Source organism: Hyaena hyaena, unplaced genomic scaffold (assembly GCF_003009895.1).
Source record: "Hyaena hyaena isolate Hyena2069 unplaced genomic scaffold, ASM300989v1 scaffold_560, whole genome shotgun sequence".
Taxonomy (NCBI): Eukaryota; Metazoa; Chordata; class Mammalia; order Carnivora; family Hyaenidae; genus Hyaena; species Hyaena hyaena.
This window is the reverse complement of record NW_024081192.1, coordinates 300,521-320,587: the sequence shown is the minus strand read 5'-3', so window position 1 is coordinate 320,587 and position 20,067 is coordinate 300,521. Positions and strand designations below refer to the sequence as shown.

Here is a 20,067-nt window from a genome sequence, read left to right as displayed (position 1 = left end):
ACAGGAGCTGCCTTCCATATCCTATGACCCAACAATGGTACACCCGGGAAAACTTCTTCAAGAAAGTCTTGCACTTTATATTAAGAGGTACTTAAAAGAATGTTGCATAGAGCAGCAGTTTTCCATATTAGCAGAAAACTAGAAACAACGCAAACATCCACAAAAGGTAACATGGATGAACAGGGGATGAAGAACTACACGAAGGAATACGACACAGGCATGTGAGTAAGTACATGCAGCCACCGCCACGGACAGGGATGAATCTCACACACGCAGTACTGGGCAAAAGAAACAGTTCCCAGATTTCCTTGTATGCACTCTGCATGCTTTCATACAATATGACGCCATTTGTATAAAGTTCAGAAAAAGGCTGAATTAAATGAGGTACATGCACAGATGGCAAAACTCTAGAGAAAAGCACAGGAATCATTCTCATCAGGTAAGGACAGCTGTTAGCTCTGTGGTACAGGGAGAGAGGGGGATGTAGGGTGTGGAGGCACAGAGGCATTTTTAAGGTACTATCTGCATCCTTCCGTAACCTAAGGTGATTAGATGGGTGTTTCCTTTCTTATTCCTTATATAATACACGCATGTTTTATACCATTTTATGTATTATGGTATATATTTCAGAGTATTTTTTTATGTGATTAGAAAAAAAGATGGCCAGAACATTAAGCTACAAGAGGAATATAAGAGGAATAATTTACCACGAAGACATCACAACTCTAAATTGACATTTCTCTAACACAGCCTCAAAATAGATGAAGGGAAAATTAACAAAATTGCCAAATCCACCATTACAGAGAAAATTTTAATACACCCCTTTCAATAATAACTAGCCACCTAGACAAAAAAAAAAAAAAAGTAGATAACTTGACCCATTCAATTAGAGTCTTCAAATAAATAGAGAAAACACATGCTATCAAGCACACCCACAACATTTTTTCAAGTTCACCCTAGAGAAAGTCTTGATCAGCAAAACAAATCACTGATGCAATGGCTTAAAATTAGAACTCAATAGCCATCATGTAAAAACAAAACTATGGGCGCCTGGGTGGCTCAGTATGTTGAATGATTGACTCTTGATTATGGTTCAGGTGATGATCTCATGGTTTCGGATTGAGCCACGCATCTTGGGCTCTGGGTTGAACTGACAGCGTGGAGCCTGCTTGGGATTCTCTCTGCCCCTCCCCCACTTGCTCTCTAAATAAGTAAGTAAATATATAAATAAATAAACAAAAAAATAACAAAAATAAAACACATTTGTTTAGAAATATAATAAGCGTAAATCTAAAATAAGTCCTCAAGCAGAGCACAAATAACAATGAAAATGGAAATGCTGGATATCAAAACTTGAAGGATGCAACACACATGGAGTTAAATGGACAGCTTTACCCATGCATGATCAGGAAAGGAGAGTCCGTGAAGCATCCCACAATTCCTATTCCGGGCAACGGGATAATCTATTATACAAAGAGTTCTTATAAGTTTAGAAGAAAAAGATCAACAATCGATTAGGGAAATAACCAAAGAATTCAGATGGTTGAAAGAAAAGAGTAAAGGCTGAAGGAAATGCCTCTTAAATATGATTAAGATTACACACCTTTTCCCAACACAAATGCAAGTTAAAACTATACTAAGAAATCACTGTTGGGGCGCCTGGATGGCTTAGTTGGTTAAGCGTCCGACTTTCGCTTAGGTCATGATCTCGCGGTTGGTGGGTTTGAGCCCCACGTCGGGCTCTGTGCTGACTGCCAGCTCAGAGCCTGGAGCCTGTTTCAGTCTGTGACTCCCTCTCTCTCTCTGACCCTCCTGCTCACGCTGTCTCTCTCTCTCTCTCCCCTAGAAATAAATTAAAAAAAAAAAAAATCACTGTTTATCTGAGGCCTGTCCAGGATTGGCCCAAATCTGAAAGTTTAAAAATACATTGGGTTGGCATAGCTGCAGGGGAACTGGCACTCTCCTACATTGCTGGAGGGAGAGTAATTTACCTAAGTAGGGTAACTTGGCAGTACATATAAAAATTCCACCAATCTACTTCTAGGAATATAACCTACATATTCTCTGTGGGTACAAGATTATTCACGGTAGTACTTTTGTGTTAATAAGAGTTAAAACAACCTAAATGTCCATCAACAGGGAACTGTTTAGCCAAATGATAGCACAGTGTATAAAAGAATAATAGCAACTATAAAAAAGAACAATAGGGGGATGGGCAGAGGGGGCAGGGGGTCAAAAATACACACTTACAGTTATAAAAGAAGTCATGAGGATGTATAACATGGTGATTGCAGTTAACAATACCATATTACATGGTTGCCAAGAGAGTAGATTCTATAAGTTCTCATCACAAGGGGAAAAAAATTTTAACTATATGTTGACAGATGTTAACTAGACTTATTGTGGTGATAATTTTGTAATATATACAAATATTGAAACATATTGTGCGCCTGAAACTAATATAATGTTATATGTCAAGTATACCTCAGTAAAAAGATAGACAAACAAAAATAAAAATAAAAAAACAAGGAAAGAAGGGAGGGAGGAAGGGAGGATAGGAGGAAGGAAGGAAAGGAAGAAGGGGGAAGGGAGGAAAGAAAAGGAAATTATTTATGTATGTATTTGGAAAGAGCTCAAAGATAAATGTTTGTATATGCAGCAAAAAAAAAAAAAAAAATCTCTGAGTCAGGGAACCTGGCTGGCTTCGTCAGTAGATCATGTGTCTCTTGGAGTTGAGTTTGAGCCCCACGTTGAAGGTAGAGTTTACTTTAAAAAAAAAAAAAAAAAAAAAATCTCAGGACGCTTGGGTGACTCAGTCGGTTAAGTGACTGACTTCAGCTCAGGTCATGATCTTGTGGTTAGTGAGTTCGAGCCCCATGTTGGCATCTGTGCTCACAGCTCAGAGCCTGGAACCTGCTTCGGATCTTGTGTTTCCCTCTCTGCCCCTGCCTGCTTGCACTCTGAAAAATAAATAATCATTTAAAATTTTTAAAAAAATAAGAAAATTATAAACCAACTCACTTATGAAAATAGCTGTAAAATCAACTAAAATATTAGGGAACTAAATATATCACTATATTAAGAATATTTCAAGGGGTGCCCGGCTAGCTCAGTAGGCAGAGCATCTGACTCTTGATCTCAGCTCAGGTCTTGAATCCAGGATCATGAGTTCAAGCTCCACACTGGCCTAAGCACTGGGAGTGAAGCCTACTTTTAAAAAATAAACAAGTAAAATTTTTTTAAAAAGGCAAAAAGAAAACTTTAATGACCATGGATTATTCCAGAAATGCAAGGGTAAAAAAACTTAGAAAATGAATTAGTTGAATTCAAATAAAGATGAAAACTCATATGACCATCTCAATAGATATACAAAAACATGGGTTAAAATTTCACACCCACCTGTGATGAAAATATTACACAAACTAGGAATAAAATGGATCTTCATTCATCTGATAAAAGGCATCTACAAAAAGCCTGCAGGAAAATAGCATGTTCATAGTTAACCTCAGTAGTACTCCCTTTAACATCAAGCCAAAGATGCCCACCATCACCCCTTGAATTGCACTGCAGGTATCAAGGAAAATGACATATATAAGGGTTAGAAAGGAGGAAATCAGAGTGTGTCGATGTGCAGATGACATAATTATTCACATAGAAAATCCATGAGAACCTGCAAGCTATTATAATGTAACTTTTAAAAGATGCCATTTACAGCTGGAAGACCTAAATGTAAGACAGGAAGCCATCAAAATCCTCAAGCAGAAAGCAGGCAAAAACCTCTTTGACCTCAGCCGCAGCAACTTCATATTCAACACGTCTCTGGAGGCAAGGGAAACAAAAGCAATCATGAACTACTTGGACCTCATCAAAATAAAAACCTTCTGCGCAGTGAAGGAAACAATCAGCAAATCTAAAGGCAACCAACGGAATGGGAGAAGATATTTGCAAATGACCTATCAGATAAAGGATTAGTATCCAAAATCTGTAAAGAACTTATCAACCTCAACACCCAAAAACAAATAATCCAGTGAAGAAATGGACAAAAGACATTAATAGACACTTCTCCAAAGAAGACATCAAATGGCTAACAGAAACATGCAAAGGTACTCAACATCACTCATCATCAGAGAAATACAAATCAGAACCACAATGAGATACCATCTCACACCCATCAGAATGGCTGAAATGAACAACTCAGGCAACCACAGATGTTGGCGAGGATGCAGACAAAGAGGATCTCTTCTGCACTGCTGGTGGGAATGCAATCTGGTGCAGCCACTCTGGAAAACAGTATGGAGATTCCTCAAAAAATTAAAACTAGAAATACCCTACAAGCCAGCAATTGCACTACTAGGTATTTATCCAAGTGATACAGGTGTGCCGTTTCGAAGGAGCACATGCACCCCAATGTTTGTAGCAGCACTATCAACAATAGCCAAAGTATGGAAAGAGCCCAAATGTCCATGGACAGATGAATGGATAAAGAAGATGTGGTATATGTATACAATGGAGTATTACTCAGGAATTAAAAAAAAAAATGAAATCTTGCCATTTGCAACTACATGGATGGAACTGGACAGTATTATGCTAAGCAAAGTTAGTCAATCAGAGAAAGACAAATATCATATGACTTCACTCATATGAGGAATTTAAGATACAAAACAGATGAACATAAGAGAAGGGAAGCAAAAAGAATATAAAAACAGAGAGGGGAACAAAATATAAAAGACTCTTAAATATGGAGAACAAACAGAGGGTTGCTGGAGGGGTTGTGGGAGGGGGGATGGTCTAAATGGGTATGGGCATTAAAGAATCTACTCCTGAAATCATTGTTGCACCATATGCTAACTTGGATGTAAATTAAACAATAAGTAGGTAAACAAACAAACAAATAAAAGATGCCATTTACAATAGCATCAAAAACCATAAGGTACCTGTAGACTAGAAACATCTACTTACACACCCAAGTCACAAATAAAAAGCTACAATGTATCTAGATTAACCTCAAATGAGACATATAAGAGCTTTCACAGAGAAAATTAAAATCTTAGTTTGGTACAAGGCAATAAGTAAATAGAAGTAAATAGTAGGTTCATTGTGAATGAAAAGTCAACATCATAAACTATCAATTCTCTCCAAATTAATATAAAATTCAAATGTAATTCTCATTAAAATCCCCAAAAGAGTTTTTTTTTTCACAGAACATATCCAATAATAGCTCAGACAGTTTTGAAGAACAAAGAAAAATGCATATTATCAGATACCATGACTTCTAAAAAGCTATAGTATGTAAAACAATGTGGTCTTGGCACAGGAATAGAGAGACAATTGAAACAAAAGAGAAGCCAAAAAGAACATGCACATATATATGGCAACTTGATAAATGCCGGATGTGGCACTACAAATCAATAGTAGTGGGCTGCTCAATAAATGATGCCGGGACAGCCAGTTATTCAGATGAAAAGTAGCTATAGGTAGGTTCTGAGCTTACACATGACATATTAAATTGTTTATTAAATTAAAGCCTAGGGGCGCCTGGGTGGCTCAGTTGGTTAAGCATCCGACTTTGGCTTAGGTCACAACCTCACGATTTGTAAGTTCGATCCGCCTGTTGGGCTCTGTGCTGACAGCTCAGAGCCTGGAGCCTACTTCAGATTCTGGATCTCCCCCTCTTTCTGCCCCTCCCCTGCTCATGCTCTGTCTTTCTCTGACTCTCAATAATAAATAAACATTAAAATTTAAAGTCTAACATATGAGAAGAAAACTTCTATAATTTGAAAAATATAATGAATAGAAGAGGATTTAATAAAAGACATAAAATGTACAAACTATAAAGAAAAAGATTGAAATTTTTAATCATATTGGGATTTTTAAAATTTTAAATTAAAAGTACATTTGAGATACTATGAACAAAAGAAAAAGGTAAGCTATAGATACAGTAGAGGAGATTCAGGAATTAAATCTGGAATATATAAAGAATGCCTTCCTAACTCATTCTGTGAGGCCAGCATTACCCTGATACCAAACCCAGACAAAGATATTACAAAACTACAGACCAAGATCCCTTGTGAATACAAATGCAAAATTTCTCAACAAAATACTAGCAAACCAAATTCAGAAGCATACTGAGAGCATCATGCATCATGATTTCTATAAGATTTATTCCAGGAATGCAAAGATGGTTCAATACACAAAAACAATCTGGACACTAAAATACACCACATTAAATGAATGAAGAAAAAAGCCACATGATCATCTCAATTGTGAACAAAGAATTTGAGCGTCAATACCCTTTCCTGATAAAAATCACTTGATAAACTAGGAATAGAAGAGAATGTCAACATGATAAAGGCCATATATGAAAATCCCAGAGCTGATAGCATACTTAATGGTGAAAGACTGAAAACTTTTCCATGAGTAATAGGAACAAGGTAAGGATACCCACTTTATGTCACTTCTATTTAACATAGTACCAGAAGATCTAACCAGAGCAATTAGGCAAGAAAAAGAAATAAAGGTCTCCAAATTGGAAAGGAAGAAGTAAAATCATCTCCCTTCACAAGTGACCTTATATTACACACAGAAAATCCAAAAGAATCCCGCTCCCCCACATGACACACACACAAAAACCCTATTACAGGTAATAAATGAATTCAGCAAAGCTTCAGGATATAAAAATCAACATGCAAATATCAGATGTATTTCTGTATACTTGCAATAAACAAGCCAAAAAGGCAATTTCTTAAATATTTATTTGTTTTGAGAGAGAGAACGAGAGAGCAAGCATATGCATGGGGGAGGGGTAGAGAAAGAGGGAGAATCCCAAGCAGGCTCCATGAGCATAGAGCCTGATGTGGAACTCAATCTCACAATTGTGAGATCATGACCTGAGCCAAAATCAAGAGTCTGACACTTAACCAACTGAGCTACCCAGGTGCCTCTAAAAAGGCGATTTAAAATTTTTTTTCACTTACAATAGCATCAAAAAATAAACTAGGATAAATGTATCCAAGGAGGTGAAAGACTTACACATGGAAAACTACAAAATTACAAATTACAGAAATTATAGAAGACACAAATAAACAGAAAGACAGCCCATGTTTGTGGATTGGGAAATGTAGTATGAAGATGGTAGTATTCTACATAGTGATCTACATATTCACTGTAATCCCTGTCAAAATACCAATGGCTGTTTTTATAGTCAGAGAAAAACCCATCTTATAATTCATATGGAATTTCAAGGAATCTCATATACCCAGAACAATCTTAAAAAGAAAAAGAACAAAGTTGGAGAACTCAACACTTCCTAATTTCAAAACTTACTACAAAACAACAGTAATCAAAACAATGTAGTACTTGCATAAAGATAGACATACAGACCAGTGGAATAGAATAGAGCTCAGAAATAAACCCTAACATATTTGCTCATTTGATTTTCAACAAGGGTACTGAGACCATCCAAAGGGACAAGGATAGTATTGTCAACAAATGTTGCTAGAAAAACTGGATATTTACATGCAAACAAATGAAGTTGGATCCTCACCTTACTTTGTATACAAAAATAAATTCAAAACTATAAAACTCTTAGAAGGAAACATAGGTAAAAATCATCATGACCTTGGAATAGGCAATGATTTCTTATGTATGAGGCCAAAATCACAGGCAATAAAAGAAAAAATAGGTAAATTAGATTTTATCAGAATTAAAAACTTTAATGCATCAAAAAACACTATTTAGAAAGTGAAAAAGCAGGGGGTGCCTGGCTGGTCCAGTTGGTATAGCATGTGATTCTTGATCTCAGGGTCACGAGTTCAAGCACCACGTTAGGCATGGAGCCTACTTTAAAAAAAGAGAGAGGGGTGCCTGGGTGGCTCAGTTGGTTAAGCATCAGACTTTGGCTCAGGTTCACGAGCTTGAGCCTCACGTCAGGCTCTGTGTTGACAGCTCAGAGCCTGGAGCCTACTTCAGATTCTGTGTCTCCCTCTCTCTCTCTCTCTGCCCCTCCCCTGCTCATGCTCTATCTCTCTCTTTCTCAAAAATAAATTTGAAAAAAAAGAGAGAGACAGTGAAAAAGCAACCCATAGAATGGGAGATCATATATATGTATGTATGTATAAATATATATATATATATATACATACACACATATATTTGTAAATCATATATCTGATAAGTGATTAATATCCAGAATATATAAAGAACTCCCACAACTCAACAACAATAAAAACCAAATAATCCAATTAAAAAATGGGTAAAGGATTTAAACAGACATTTCTCCAAAGAACATATACAAATGGACGATACGTACATGAAAAGATACTCAATATCATTAGTCATTAGGAAAATGGAAATAAAAACCACAGTGAGATACCACTGCATACCCATTAGGATGGTTATTATAAAAAATAGTAATAAGTACTGGAGAGGGTCGAGCACCTGGGTGTCTCAGTCAGTTAAACTCTTTTTTTAAAAATGTTTAATGTTTACTTATATTTGGGGGGGGGGGCAGAGAGAGAGGGAGACACAGAATCTGAAGCACGCTACAGGCCCTTGGTTCTCAGCACAAAGCCTAATGTAGGGCTTGAACCCATGCACTGTGAGATCATGACCTGAGCCGAGGTCAGACACTTAACCGACTGAGCCACCCAGATGCCCCAAGTATCCAACTCTTTTTTTTTTTAATGTTTTTATTTATTTCTGAGAGAGAAAGAGAGAGAGAGAGACAGCTTGAGCAGGGGAGGGTCAGAGAGAGAAGGAGATACAGAATCTGAAGCAGGCTCCAGGCTCTGAGCTAGCGGTCAGCACAAAGCCCGACAGGGGGCTCGAACTCACGAACCGTGAGATCATGACCTGAGCCGAAGTTGGATGCTTAACTGACTGAGCCACCCAGGCGTCCCCCAAGTGTCGAACCCTTGATCTCTGCTCAGGTCATGAACTCACAGTTGTGAGATTGAGCACCACCAGAAAAAAGAAAAAAGACATTGAGAGGCACCTGGATGGCTCAGGTGATTGAATGTCAGCTTTTGATTTTGTCTCAGGTCATGATCTCATGGTTCATGGGATCAAGCCCTGCATCAGGCTCCATGCTGACAGTGGAGAGCCTGCTAGATATTCATTCATTCATTCATTCATTCATTCTCATTCTCTCTCTCTGACTCTCTCCCTCAAAATAAATAAACATTAAAAAGGAAAAGAAAAAAATGGGCAATGCACCAAAATCACCAATAAAATATGCTTCTGGGTATTTCCCTCAAAGAAACTCTGGCACATTCACAATGAGACCTACATCGTAGCACTGTGTATAAAAGCATTAGAGTGGAAATCCAGCTTTTCCTCAGAAGAGGAATAGTAAGTAAACAATGAAACACACAGCCATTAAAATCATTGAACTAGATCTCCATGTCATGCCACAGAATGGCAAACAATGATTAGTGGAAGAGCAAGTTGATACCACTAATGCATAATTTTAAAACAGAAAACAATATATGTTGTCTATGATATGTGTGTGACTAATAAAAGTACAAAGCAAGCATGAAGATGGTTGGGGTTGTTTCTGGAGAGGAGGGGAGAGAAGAAATGAGAGGGTGGGCTTTAACTATATCATTAACATTTTATTCCTTTCTGATGCAAATATGGCAAAATGTTAGCAGCTGTTTCACTTGGCAGTGGATTTATGGGTCTCTAGGACATTATTTTTATAAGTCTGGAATGTTTCACAATTAGAAATTAAAAAGTAAAAAATCTTAGATCTCTGTGAAATCTCACTTAATATAAGAATTGAGATAGGGATCCAAATTTGTTTAACTCCAGGTGGCTAACCATTCCCAAACCCTATGGAAACTGCACTTTTACCAAACACCATGACACTGCTCCTACCCAGGAGGCATTGGGAAGGTAGGACTTCACTATGCTTGCCCAGGAGGCAGGGGGCGGGGGAGTGTGGTTTACTCAATCATGAAGGCAACAAACTTGGGTGGTCCATCAGGATCTAAGAACTAAAATATGTGGGGTGCCTGGCTGGCTCAGTCAGTTGAGCGTTGGGCTCTTTTTTTTTTTTTTTCTGTCAGAGAGAGAGACAGCGTGAACAGGGGAGGGTCAGAGAGAGAGAGGGAAGCACAGAATCTGAAACAGGCTCCAGACTCTGAGCTAGCTGTCAGCACAGAGCCCGACGTGGGGCTCGAACCCACGAACTGCGAGATCATGACCTGAGCCGAAGCCGGAAGCTTAACCAACTGAGCCACCCAGGTGCCCCAAGAAATGAGTGTTGGGCTCTTAATTTCAGCTCAGGTCATAATCTCACAGTTCGTGGGTTCCAGCCCCGCGTCAGGCTTGGAGCTGACAGTGAGGAACCTGCTTGGGAGTCTCTCTCTCTCCCTCTGTCTGCGCCTCCTTCACTGACGTGTGCTCTCTCTTTCTCTCTAAGTAATTTTTAAAAAATATATAAAAACCTAAAAATGGCAAATAGCCAGACAGGAATGCCTTCAACTTTCTGCTACTAATACCTCCAGACTCCCCACCAAATATACCACCCTTTCATTCCCAGTTACAACCCTAGATCTCCCCTCCTCAGGGTGACTGTTCTCCCGTGTTCCGTATCCCAGCCCTGCCCATTCTCTTCCCCTTCTTCTGTAATTCAATCTCTCCTTTTCTATCAGGTCCACCCAACAGCATTTACACTCGCTCCCATTTTCAAACACGAAACAACATGGGGCGCCTGGGTGGCTCAGGCAGTTGTGCGACCGACTTCAGCTCAGGTCATGATCTCATGGTTCATGGGTTCGACCCTGCGTTGGGCTTTGTGCTGACAGCTCAGAGCCTGGAGCCTGCTTCCAATTCTATGTTTTCCTCTCTCTGCCCCTCCCCTGCTTGTGTGCTGTCTCTCTCTCTCTCTCTCTCAAAAATGCATAAACAGTAAAAAAATTTTTTTAATTAAAAAAATAATAAAACACGAAACAACAACAAAGTACCACCCTCCCCAACCCCATAACCCCTCCAACTAGTAGTGCTCGCCATTTCCCTCCCCTTCTTATCCAGACTTCTTCCAAGGTTTCTTCACCTCCTCTTCACCACCCAACTGAAACTGCTGTAGCAAAGATCACCAATGACCTCTGTCATTAAGTCCAACCAAAGGACTGGTCAGGGGAGACTGGGACTAGAGGACTTAGAAATTTTTATCTGGTTCCCATGCCTACTGCCTGAATTCCTGTTCCTTGTGCATGCTTTTCTTTTATTAATATTTCCCATAACCACCTACAAGCAGTTTTTAATCCTCCTCTTCTCTGAAGGTTCAAATGCAACAGATGCCCTGGGTCAGCCCCTTCTTGAAATAGGTCACTGTAGTCTCCTTTCTGGACCCTTCTTGGCAAAGCCGCTTTCTGCCCATGCTTTCAATGATGGCTTCCTCACCATTCTGTTTCACCTTTTCCACTACATACTGTTTCTTTGGGGGGATTTTACCCAGACCTTGACTCCAATTGTAGCCAAGATGTTGATGATTCCCAGCCCTCTGGGTTCAATTCAGATCTCTCTCTTGAGCTCCAAACCCACAGATCCATCAGCCTCCTCAGAAATCTCTACTTGGATTTGGTGGCCTGAAACCACATTTTCCTTCACCAAACTTATTCTTTCTACTATACCTAACTTAATAACAAGAACCACCATCTATCCAGGCTCCATCCAGAAACCTACGAACCTTACTCTATTGATCCTGTCCTCTAAATCTCCCTCCAGATTCACATTTCTTCATCCCTGGGCCACTTTCTTTTCTCACCCAGATCACCGCGGCTACTTTCTAACTGGTCTCCCCATCATTTGCTACACTCCAGCCACAGTGAGCTTTCAAAACCCAAACTGAATATGTCATCACCCTCCTTAAAATATTTCATTGGCTTCTCCCTTATTTCTCAGACTGTCCAAACTCAACACAGCTACAGAGCTTCATGACCTGCACACTGTCCCCTAACAATGCCTGGCCTCACCTCCCACACTCCCTTCCCACAATTCCCTCCAGTCACTGCAAATAGCTATCAACAGCCTCTTGTCTCCAGGCCCATGGCACTTACTGAACCTTCCGCCTGGAATGCCCTCTTCCCTCTCCTCTACAGCTGCTGGACTAGCTCCTTATCCTTCAACTGTCAGTTCCAAAGTCACATTCTCCAGGAAGCCTCCCTTCAGCTAGAGTTGGCTTTTATTGTGTCCATCCCCCTACCCCTGCCCATGATATGTAGTTCACCTGTCAGACTTTATCCTGCTTGCTCTGGCTGTTTATTTAATGTTTTTCTCCTGAGAGCAGGACTAGGTCTCTCAGTCACCACTTCATCCCTAGTTTCTATTACAGGGCTTGGTGCAGGGCATATGTTCAATAGATAAGAGGAAAATGCAGCCTTTGCCTCCAGTTCTTGGCCTTACTCAAGCTGCAAATAACAAAAATAGTTAGAATATAATAAAGTAAGTGCTATAACCGATTATATGTGTGTGTAGATGCTTGTGGGTTGCTATGGTCTGAATGCCTGTGTCCCTATAAAGGTCTTATGTTGAAATCCTATGCCCAACGTGATGATATTAGGAAGTGAGGGTTTTAGGAGGGAACCTTTGTGAATGGGATTATAAAAGAGGTTCCCCATGCTTCAGATTCTATATCTCCCCCTCTCTCTGACCCTCCCCTGCTCATGCTGTTTCTCTCTCTCAGAAATAAATAAAACATGGGGTGCCTGGGTGTCTTAGTCGGTTAATCTTCTGACTTTTGCTTAGGTCATGATCTCGCGGTTCGTGGGTTCGAGCCCCGCGTCGGGCTCTGTGCTGACTGCCAGCTCGGAGCCTGGAGCCTATTTCAGAGTCTGTGTCTCCCTCTCTCTCTGACCCTCCCCTGCTCACGCTGTCTCTCTCTCTCTCCTAGAAATAAGAAATTAAAAAAAAAAAAAAAGAAAAAAGAAATAAATAAAACATTTAAAAAAATTTAAAAGAGGCTCCCAGAGCTCCCTAGCCCCTTCCACCACGTGAGGATAAACAAGAAGTCTATAACCTGGGCCACACTAGCACTCTGATCTCTGACTTCCAGGCTCCAGAAGTGTAAGGAAAAAATTTCTGTTTAGAAGCCATTCAGCCTGTGGTATCTTGTCCTAGCAGCCCAGATAGACTAAGCCATGGATATATGTGGACATGGGTATGTGGATGTGAAACGCTGAAGAAACCTAACCAACCTTCTGGCTTAGCCAAGAAAGTTCACATAAAATAGATGACACTTGAGCTGGCTTTTCATTCATTCCACTCATTCAACAAATAATTTCTGGGCACTTACTTGGTGCCAGGCACTGTTTCAGGCACCAAGGATACAGCAGAAAATAAGACAAACAAAAACAAGAAGAAGAAAAGAAAAAGAAGAAGAAAGAAAATAAGACATTGTCCCTGCCTTCCCGGAACTTATTCTAGTTGGGGTAGACAGACAGAGACATTAAGTTAAAACAAATAAGATAATTTCGGGAAATGGCACATGCTTTAGAAGAATATAAGACACTGTAGCTGTTTACCAGGATGGCAGCAGAAGGCTGCGTGTGTTCTGTGTGCCAACAGTAGGGCTAACCCGTGGAGGTGTCACAGGGATATATAACACTTATAACGTGAATGACAGGTGGAGCCCACCGCTCAAAGATCTGGAGGAACACGGCTTGCAGCAGAGGCAACAAGGAGACCCACTGATTCAAAGAAAGAACAGAAAGAAGACCAGTGGGGCAGAAACACAATGAGTATGTTTCTCCAGCCCAGACCTCATCCCTGAACTCCAGAATCCCAGAGCCAATGACCAACTGGACATCACCACTGGGGGTCTACAGTCATTCTGACTTTCGTATGTCTAACAGCAGCCTAGCTTCCCCTCCGAACCCGTCCCTTCCCATTCTGGTAAATGACAGCTACATTGCTGCAGTTGCTTGAGCTAAAAACCCCCCCGAGTCATACTTGACTCCAGCCCACGTCCAATCCATCAACAAGTCTTGGTGGGTCCAGCTTCAAAGTATATCCTGAACCCGAGGGCTTCCCATCACCTCCCCAGGCACCCCAGTCGGTGGTGAGGTATTTGGATCTTAGCCTTTGTGCGAGGCAGGATCACTGAAGGTTTTCCAGGACGGGACAGAGAAGTGACACTTTCTGTAGTGGCATGTTGGAGTCAGTCCACACCGGTTCACAAGAGTCAACCGGGAAATTTTCAGGAATGTTGCAAGATGGATGACATCGCAGTGACAGCACAAATTTGGCCATGGTAGGAATACTACACCACAGGCACTGGCAAACATTACAGATCAAGGCTCTCCACTCCATGCCCTCCCAACGCCCCCCCCCCCCCCCCCCCCCCCCCCCCCCCCCCCCCCCCCCCCCCCCCCCCCCTCCCGCAATCCCGGCCATCAGAACGCTCAACATTTGCCAGCGCACAACTGCATATGCAAATCTGTGTTACAGAAAGATCATTCTTGTGTCATTGGGTGTGTGAGTCTTGTCTCTACAGGTGTTTATGTTTGCGAATACACGTTAGAACCACCTGAAGAACCTTTCCCACCTTGTATCTGCCTGCTTGCCTGAACTCAGTTAGGGGCCACTAGATCAGGAACACCTGGAAAGAGGCTGTTGGCAATGAGGCGGGTGAGAGAGGAAGGCACTGAGCATAGGAAAGAAGAGAGTGGTCAGCAAAATCTAGAAATAGAACGAATAGGCTTTGTCATTTACACTGACAGAACTAGATTCCTTTCCTTCACACCGTTACTCAGTTTGTAGTCACAGACCCATTTCTGTGATTCTTTATTCACATGTCTTCCTGTCTAGACTGTACATCCCCTGAGGGCAGGGGCTGCGTGCTCGCCCACCGCTGTAGCCCAGAGCAATGCCTACACCTGTTCAGCCTCACTGATGAGTCGTTAAATGAAGAAAGGAAGACAAAGTGAAGGAGAAGGAAGAGTCAGTAATGATGCTCAGAAGAAGAAACAAGGAAAAAAGAATACGTGTGGCTAGGCGCTCAGAGGGGAGGGGTTGGGAACGGTTGACTTGAGGTGCCTGGGACTATGCAGGCAGTGGCATCCAGCTACCAGCTGAAAATAGGACTCTGAAACCTAAGAGTCTGGGGTCTGGAAGAGACCTTCCTGAGCATAACACGCAACTCTGCCCTCTTCAGCACTGTCCGAATTGCACTGAAGGAGTGTCAACTTCGCTCTCTTGAGACTCACCCGAACCTCGGCCTCCCGTGGCCTCCCATTGAGGTCGCACTTGGACCCGTTGCCATAGGTCTGGCTGTGGTAGCGTTTCAGACGATGCTGCTTGGAGGCCTGGGGAGGGCATCGGGGGGGGGGGGGCAGAAGAAAGACAGCAAAGAGGAAGAATGGCACTTTGTCCTAACGGCCACCAAGCCCCAAGCAACGTGTCAGCTAAGCCTGACCCTCCCCTTCTCATCAGGGCTCTTAGTCTACAGCCAGGACCCCTTTCTCTCCCAACCCCAAACTCCTGCCACCTTGGCTGTCTCATCATCCCAGTCGAAGGCCGATTGGTAGTAGCCGAGATAGAGGACTTCACCTTTGATCTCTGAATCTACAAGAGAAACCACAGTGAAGCACCGTTACTCTCTTGTAGGAGGACTAAAAGGGAAGGGGACTGGGGAGGCAGGTCACCTTCCATGAAGTGTTGCTGAGGGCTTAGGGGAAATGTAGGCGTGAGTCACCTTCCATGTGGTACTGCTGGATGTGGCGTCCATAACAGAATTCATACGTCCACCAGTCCTTGGTCTGACAATAAAAAAATAAAAATAATAAATGAACAATCAAGGGGATAGAGTGCAGATGTCTCTGCTTGGAACCTGAATCTCTCCCAGCTACAAGACACATAACCTCTCATCTACATCTCATCCCCTCTGCTTCCATACTCAATTCTCCAGATTCTCAGTGAGGAAGAAGGGCTACTTTCCTTCTGTGACTGGGAGAAACGCCTCGAAAGTATGTTTTCCACCTGTGGTCTCTCCACTCTTCCTTTTTTATTTTTTTTTAATTTTTTAAAAAATATTTTATTTATTTCTAGGAGAGAGAGACAGCGTGAGCAGGGGAGGGTCAGAGAGAGAGAGGGAGACACAGACTCCGAAATAGGCTCCAGGCTCTGAGTTGGCAGTCAGCACAGAGCCCGACGCAGGGCTTGAACCCACGAACTGCGAGATCATGACCCAAGCGAAAGTCGGACGCTTAACCGACTAAGCCACCCAGGCGCCCCTCCACTCTTCCTTTTTTAAAACTCCTTCTTTGCCTTCCATAAAGATAAGAAATCATGGTATCCTTGAAATATTCAGACCAGGGAAATATAGACTATTCAAATATTAATTGAACTTCTACAACATCCTTGTGCTATTCTAGCCTCTGTGAACAAGACAAATTCTCTGACATCATGGACTCACATTCCAGTGCTGGGACTCAGACTAAAAAAATAAATAAGTAAACTGATGATTCAGTTAAATAAGATGATTTCAGAGCAGCAAAAATGCCATGATGAAAATAAAATAGGACACCGGCAGGGAGTGACAGGGTCAGGGGGTGACTTTACCAGGAAGGCTTCTCTAGGAGAATGCCCCTCCTACCCTACACTGACCCTCAATCTTGGCTTAACCATTACTCTGAGGTCCTCTATCCTAAGCCTCCTCTACACTCAGCAGGGTGTCATCTGTGGTTGCAGGATTCTTTGCTTCTGTACATATGTCTACTCCTCCAGTGGCCTTCTTAACCCTCATAGGTCCTCTCAATCCCTCCCCATTCATGGGCACTCTGGTTCCCAGACAGATAGCTAGTTCCCAAGCCCTCATTCCATTCTTCCCAGCCCCTTTCACCTTCAACAAGCAAGGAGCATCTTTCATTGGGCTCAAGAGCTCAGGGATCCCGGGCCCTCGGTAAGCAGGTGCCTCCTCCTCCCTTTCACGCTGGAAGTGAATAGCTCCAGCCGGCAGGCGACATTCATAGCGCTGTTTGTACTTAGAGGAGACAATCACCACGTCCGAAGCTTGGCTCTGGGAAAGAAGGAAGGGTCGGGCGGCAGGGAGGCAAAGAGAGGCTGGGATCAGAGAGAACAAGGAGATCCCTCTTTGGAGCCTGGGGAAGAGCCCAGTCAAGTCAGAATGAGCCACAAGTCCTCCAGCTGTGTTTGGCGGGTGAGGGGAGCGAGCGCTCCCACTTCTCTACCGGGCGGAGTCTGGGTGCTTCGATCAGGAACTGAAGCTGACAGCAGGAAGCCCCACCCCTCCCAGTCCCTAGCCCCAGGGGAATGGGTCTCAGTCTACGGTCCTTAGGAGTCGTCGTAAAACCCCTAGCTACTCTTCCCGATTCCTCTTAGGTGCCCCATGCAGACTCCACAGCCGCCCTTACTCCTCTAGCTTTCCCTCCTTCCCCTTGCCCCAGATCCTCGCCCCTCCACGCCTCCACACCTGCCCTCCCATGACCGGCAACGGCAGGATCTCGATCCCATAACGCATCTCACTCAGTTCCTCTAGATTCAAGCTTCCGACACCGCCGGTCAGAGTTGCGGGTAACAGGAGCCCCAGAAGCAGCAGCCTCAACACACTGGACAGCAGCGTTTCCGCCGCCATCTTTCGTTCACCTTCTTACCCGGAGCAGCTCCTTCCGCCCTAAACCTGGCAGCGGCCTCACCCCCGCCCAAGAACGCTGCAAGGTCTCATTGGCTGACTGTTCTGTCCCTCTTACTTACCCTATTTCCATTTGTAAACGTGGCTCCAAAACCCTTGGGGAGGTGGATCTCAATGATAAGCAAAACCACTCACTGCTCATGATTGGTCAGAGAAGCCAACCAATCATCCACGAGATGAGGCACCCCTCCCACCCCCTCGTGCTCGCTCTGGGTTCCAGAGAAGTGAGAGCTAAAGCTGTGGCCCTTTGAAGCAATCTTTCTGTCTTCTTCCACCTGTCATGCTTTCTCATTTTTCTTTTTTAGTTGTTTCTTGCATTGTATCTGCCCCCACAAGATAGACGATTGAGGCCGGTGGGTGGGTGCATGCCTCTAAAAGTTAGTTAATACTTGTTGCAAAACAAGTATTATATGGCACAAAAAAGGACGCTCAGATCAATGGAACAGAATAAAGAACCCAGAAATGGACCCACAAACGTATGGCCAACTATCCTTTGATAGAGCAGGAAAGACTATCCAATGGAATAAATACAGTCTCTTCAGCAAATGGTGCTAGGAAAACTGGACCGCGACATGCAGAAAAATGAACCTGGACCACTTTCTTATACCATACATAAAAATAAACTCAAAATGGATGAAAGACCTAAAGTAAGACAGGCCGCTATCAAAATCCTAGAGGAGAAAGCAGGCAAAAACCTCTCTGACCTCAGCCACAGCAACTTCTTACTCTTACTCAATACATCTCCGGAGGCAAGGGAAACAAAAGCAAAAATGAACTACTGGGACCTCATCGAAATAAAAAGTTTCTGTACAGCGAAAGAAATAATCAGTAAAACTAAAAGACAGCTCCCAAACCTGAAGTCCGTGAATGAATTGATCTACAAGCGGGGTTATGGCAAAATCAACAAGAAGAGAATTACCCTGACAGATAACACATTGATTGCTCGATCTCTTGGTAAATACGGCATCATCTGCATGGAGGACCTGATTCATGAGATCTACACTGGTTGGAAAACGTTTCAAAGAAGCAAACAAGTTTTTATGGCCCTTCAAGTTATCTTCTCCACGAGGGGGAATGAAGAAGAAGACCACCCATTTTGTAGAAGGTGGGGATGCTGGCAACAGGGAAGATCAGGTCAATATGCTTATTAGAAGAATGAACTAAGGTATCTACCATGATTATTTTTGTAATCAGGTCAGTTAATAAACAACTACTTTGAAATAAAAAAAAAACTAAAAGACAATTGACAGAATGGGAGAAGATATTTGCAAGGGACATATCAGATAAAGGGTTAGTATCCAAAATCTATAAAGAACTTATTAATCTCAACACCCAACAACCAAATAATCCAGTGAAAAAATGAGCAAGAGACATGAATAGACTCTTCTCCAAAGAAGACATCCAGATGGTGAACAGACACATGAAAAAATCCTCAACATCACTCATCACCAGGGAAATACAAATGAAAACCACAATGAGATACCACCTCACACCTGTCAGAATGGCTAACATCAACAACTCAGGCAACAACAGATGTTGGCGAGGATGTGGAGAAAGAGGATCTATTTTGCACTGCTGCTGGGAAGGCAAACTAGTGCAGCCACTCTGGAAAACAGTATGGAGGTACAGAACTACCCTACGACCCAGCAATTGCAGTACTAGGTATTTACCCAAGGGAAACAGGTGTGCTATTTTGAAGGGGCACATGCACCCCAATATTTATAGCTGCGCTATCAACAATAGCCAAAGTATGGAAAGAGTCCAAATGTCCATCTACAGATGAATGGATAAAGAAGATGTGGTATACACACACACAAACACACACACATACATACACACACACACACACAATGGAGTATTACTTGGCAATCAAAAAGAATGAAATCTTATCATTTGCAACTATGTGGATGGAACTGGAGGGTATTATGCTAAGGAAAATTATTCAGAGAAAGACAAATATCATATGACTTCACGCATATGAGGAATTTAAGATACGAAACAGATGAACATAAGGGAAGAGAAGCAAAAAATATATAAAAACAGAGAGGGAGGACAAAACATAAGAGACTTGGGGTGCCTGGGTGGCTCAGTCGGTTAAGCATCCGACTTCGGCTCAGGTCATGATCTCACGGTTCGTGGGTTCGAGCCCCGTGTCGGGCTCTGTGCTGACAGCTCAGAGCCTGGAGCCTGCTTCAGATTCTGTGCCTCCCTCTCTCTCTGCCCCTCCCCTACTCATGCTGTCTCTGTCTCTCTCAAAAATAAATAAAACATTTTTTAAAATTTTTAAAAGAATAGAAAAGAAAAGCAGTAGAAATCTGAAACAATTTAATTTTAATCATTGACCTCCCAATGTGTATGTTATTACTTTGGTGTGTTTTCATTCTTTTTTTTTTTTAATGTTCATTTATTTATTT

At 42.3% G+C, this 20,067-nt stretch overlaps 1 protein-coding gene across 4 annotated transcripts in view; it reads right to left on the bottom strand.

The window, feature by feature from the left end:
• OS9 (OS9 endoplasmic reticulum lectin) overlaps nucleotides 1–17,622 on the bottom strand; it is a 33,743-nt gene extending 16,121 nt beyond the window's left edge. For all 4 annotated transcript variants that reach the window (XM_039256150.1, XM_039256153.1, XM_039256151.1 and 1 more), the window contains exons 1-5: nucleotides 17,435–17,622; nucleotides 16,844–17,020; nucleotides 15,698–15,761; nucleotides 15,491–15,567; nucleotides 15,210–15,308 (exon numbers count right to left, since the gene is read on the bottom strand). In XM_039256150.1, coding sequence (XP_039112081.1) covers nucleotides 15,210–15,308; nucleotides 15,491–15,567; nucleotides 15,698–15,761; nucleotides 16,844–17,020; nucleotides 17,435–17,596 — 579 coding nt within the window. In that variant the 5' untranslated portion in view covers nucleotides 17,597–17,622. The remainder of the gene's footprint in view (nucleotides 1–15,209; nucleotides 15,309–15,490; nucleotides 15,568–15,697; nucleotides 15,762–16,843; nucleotides 17,021–17,434) is intronic.
• Nucleotides 17,623–20,067: the final 2,445 nt, after the last annotated feature.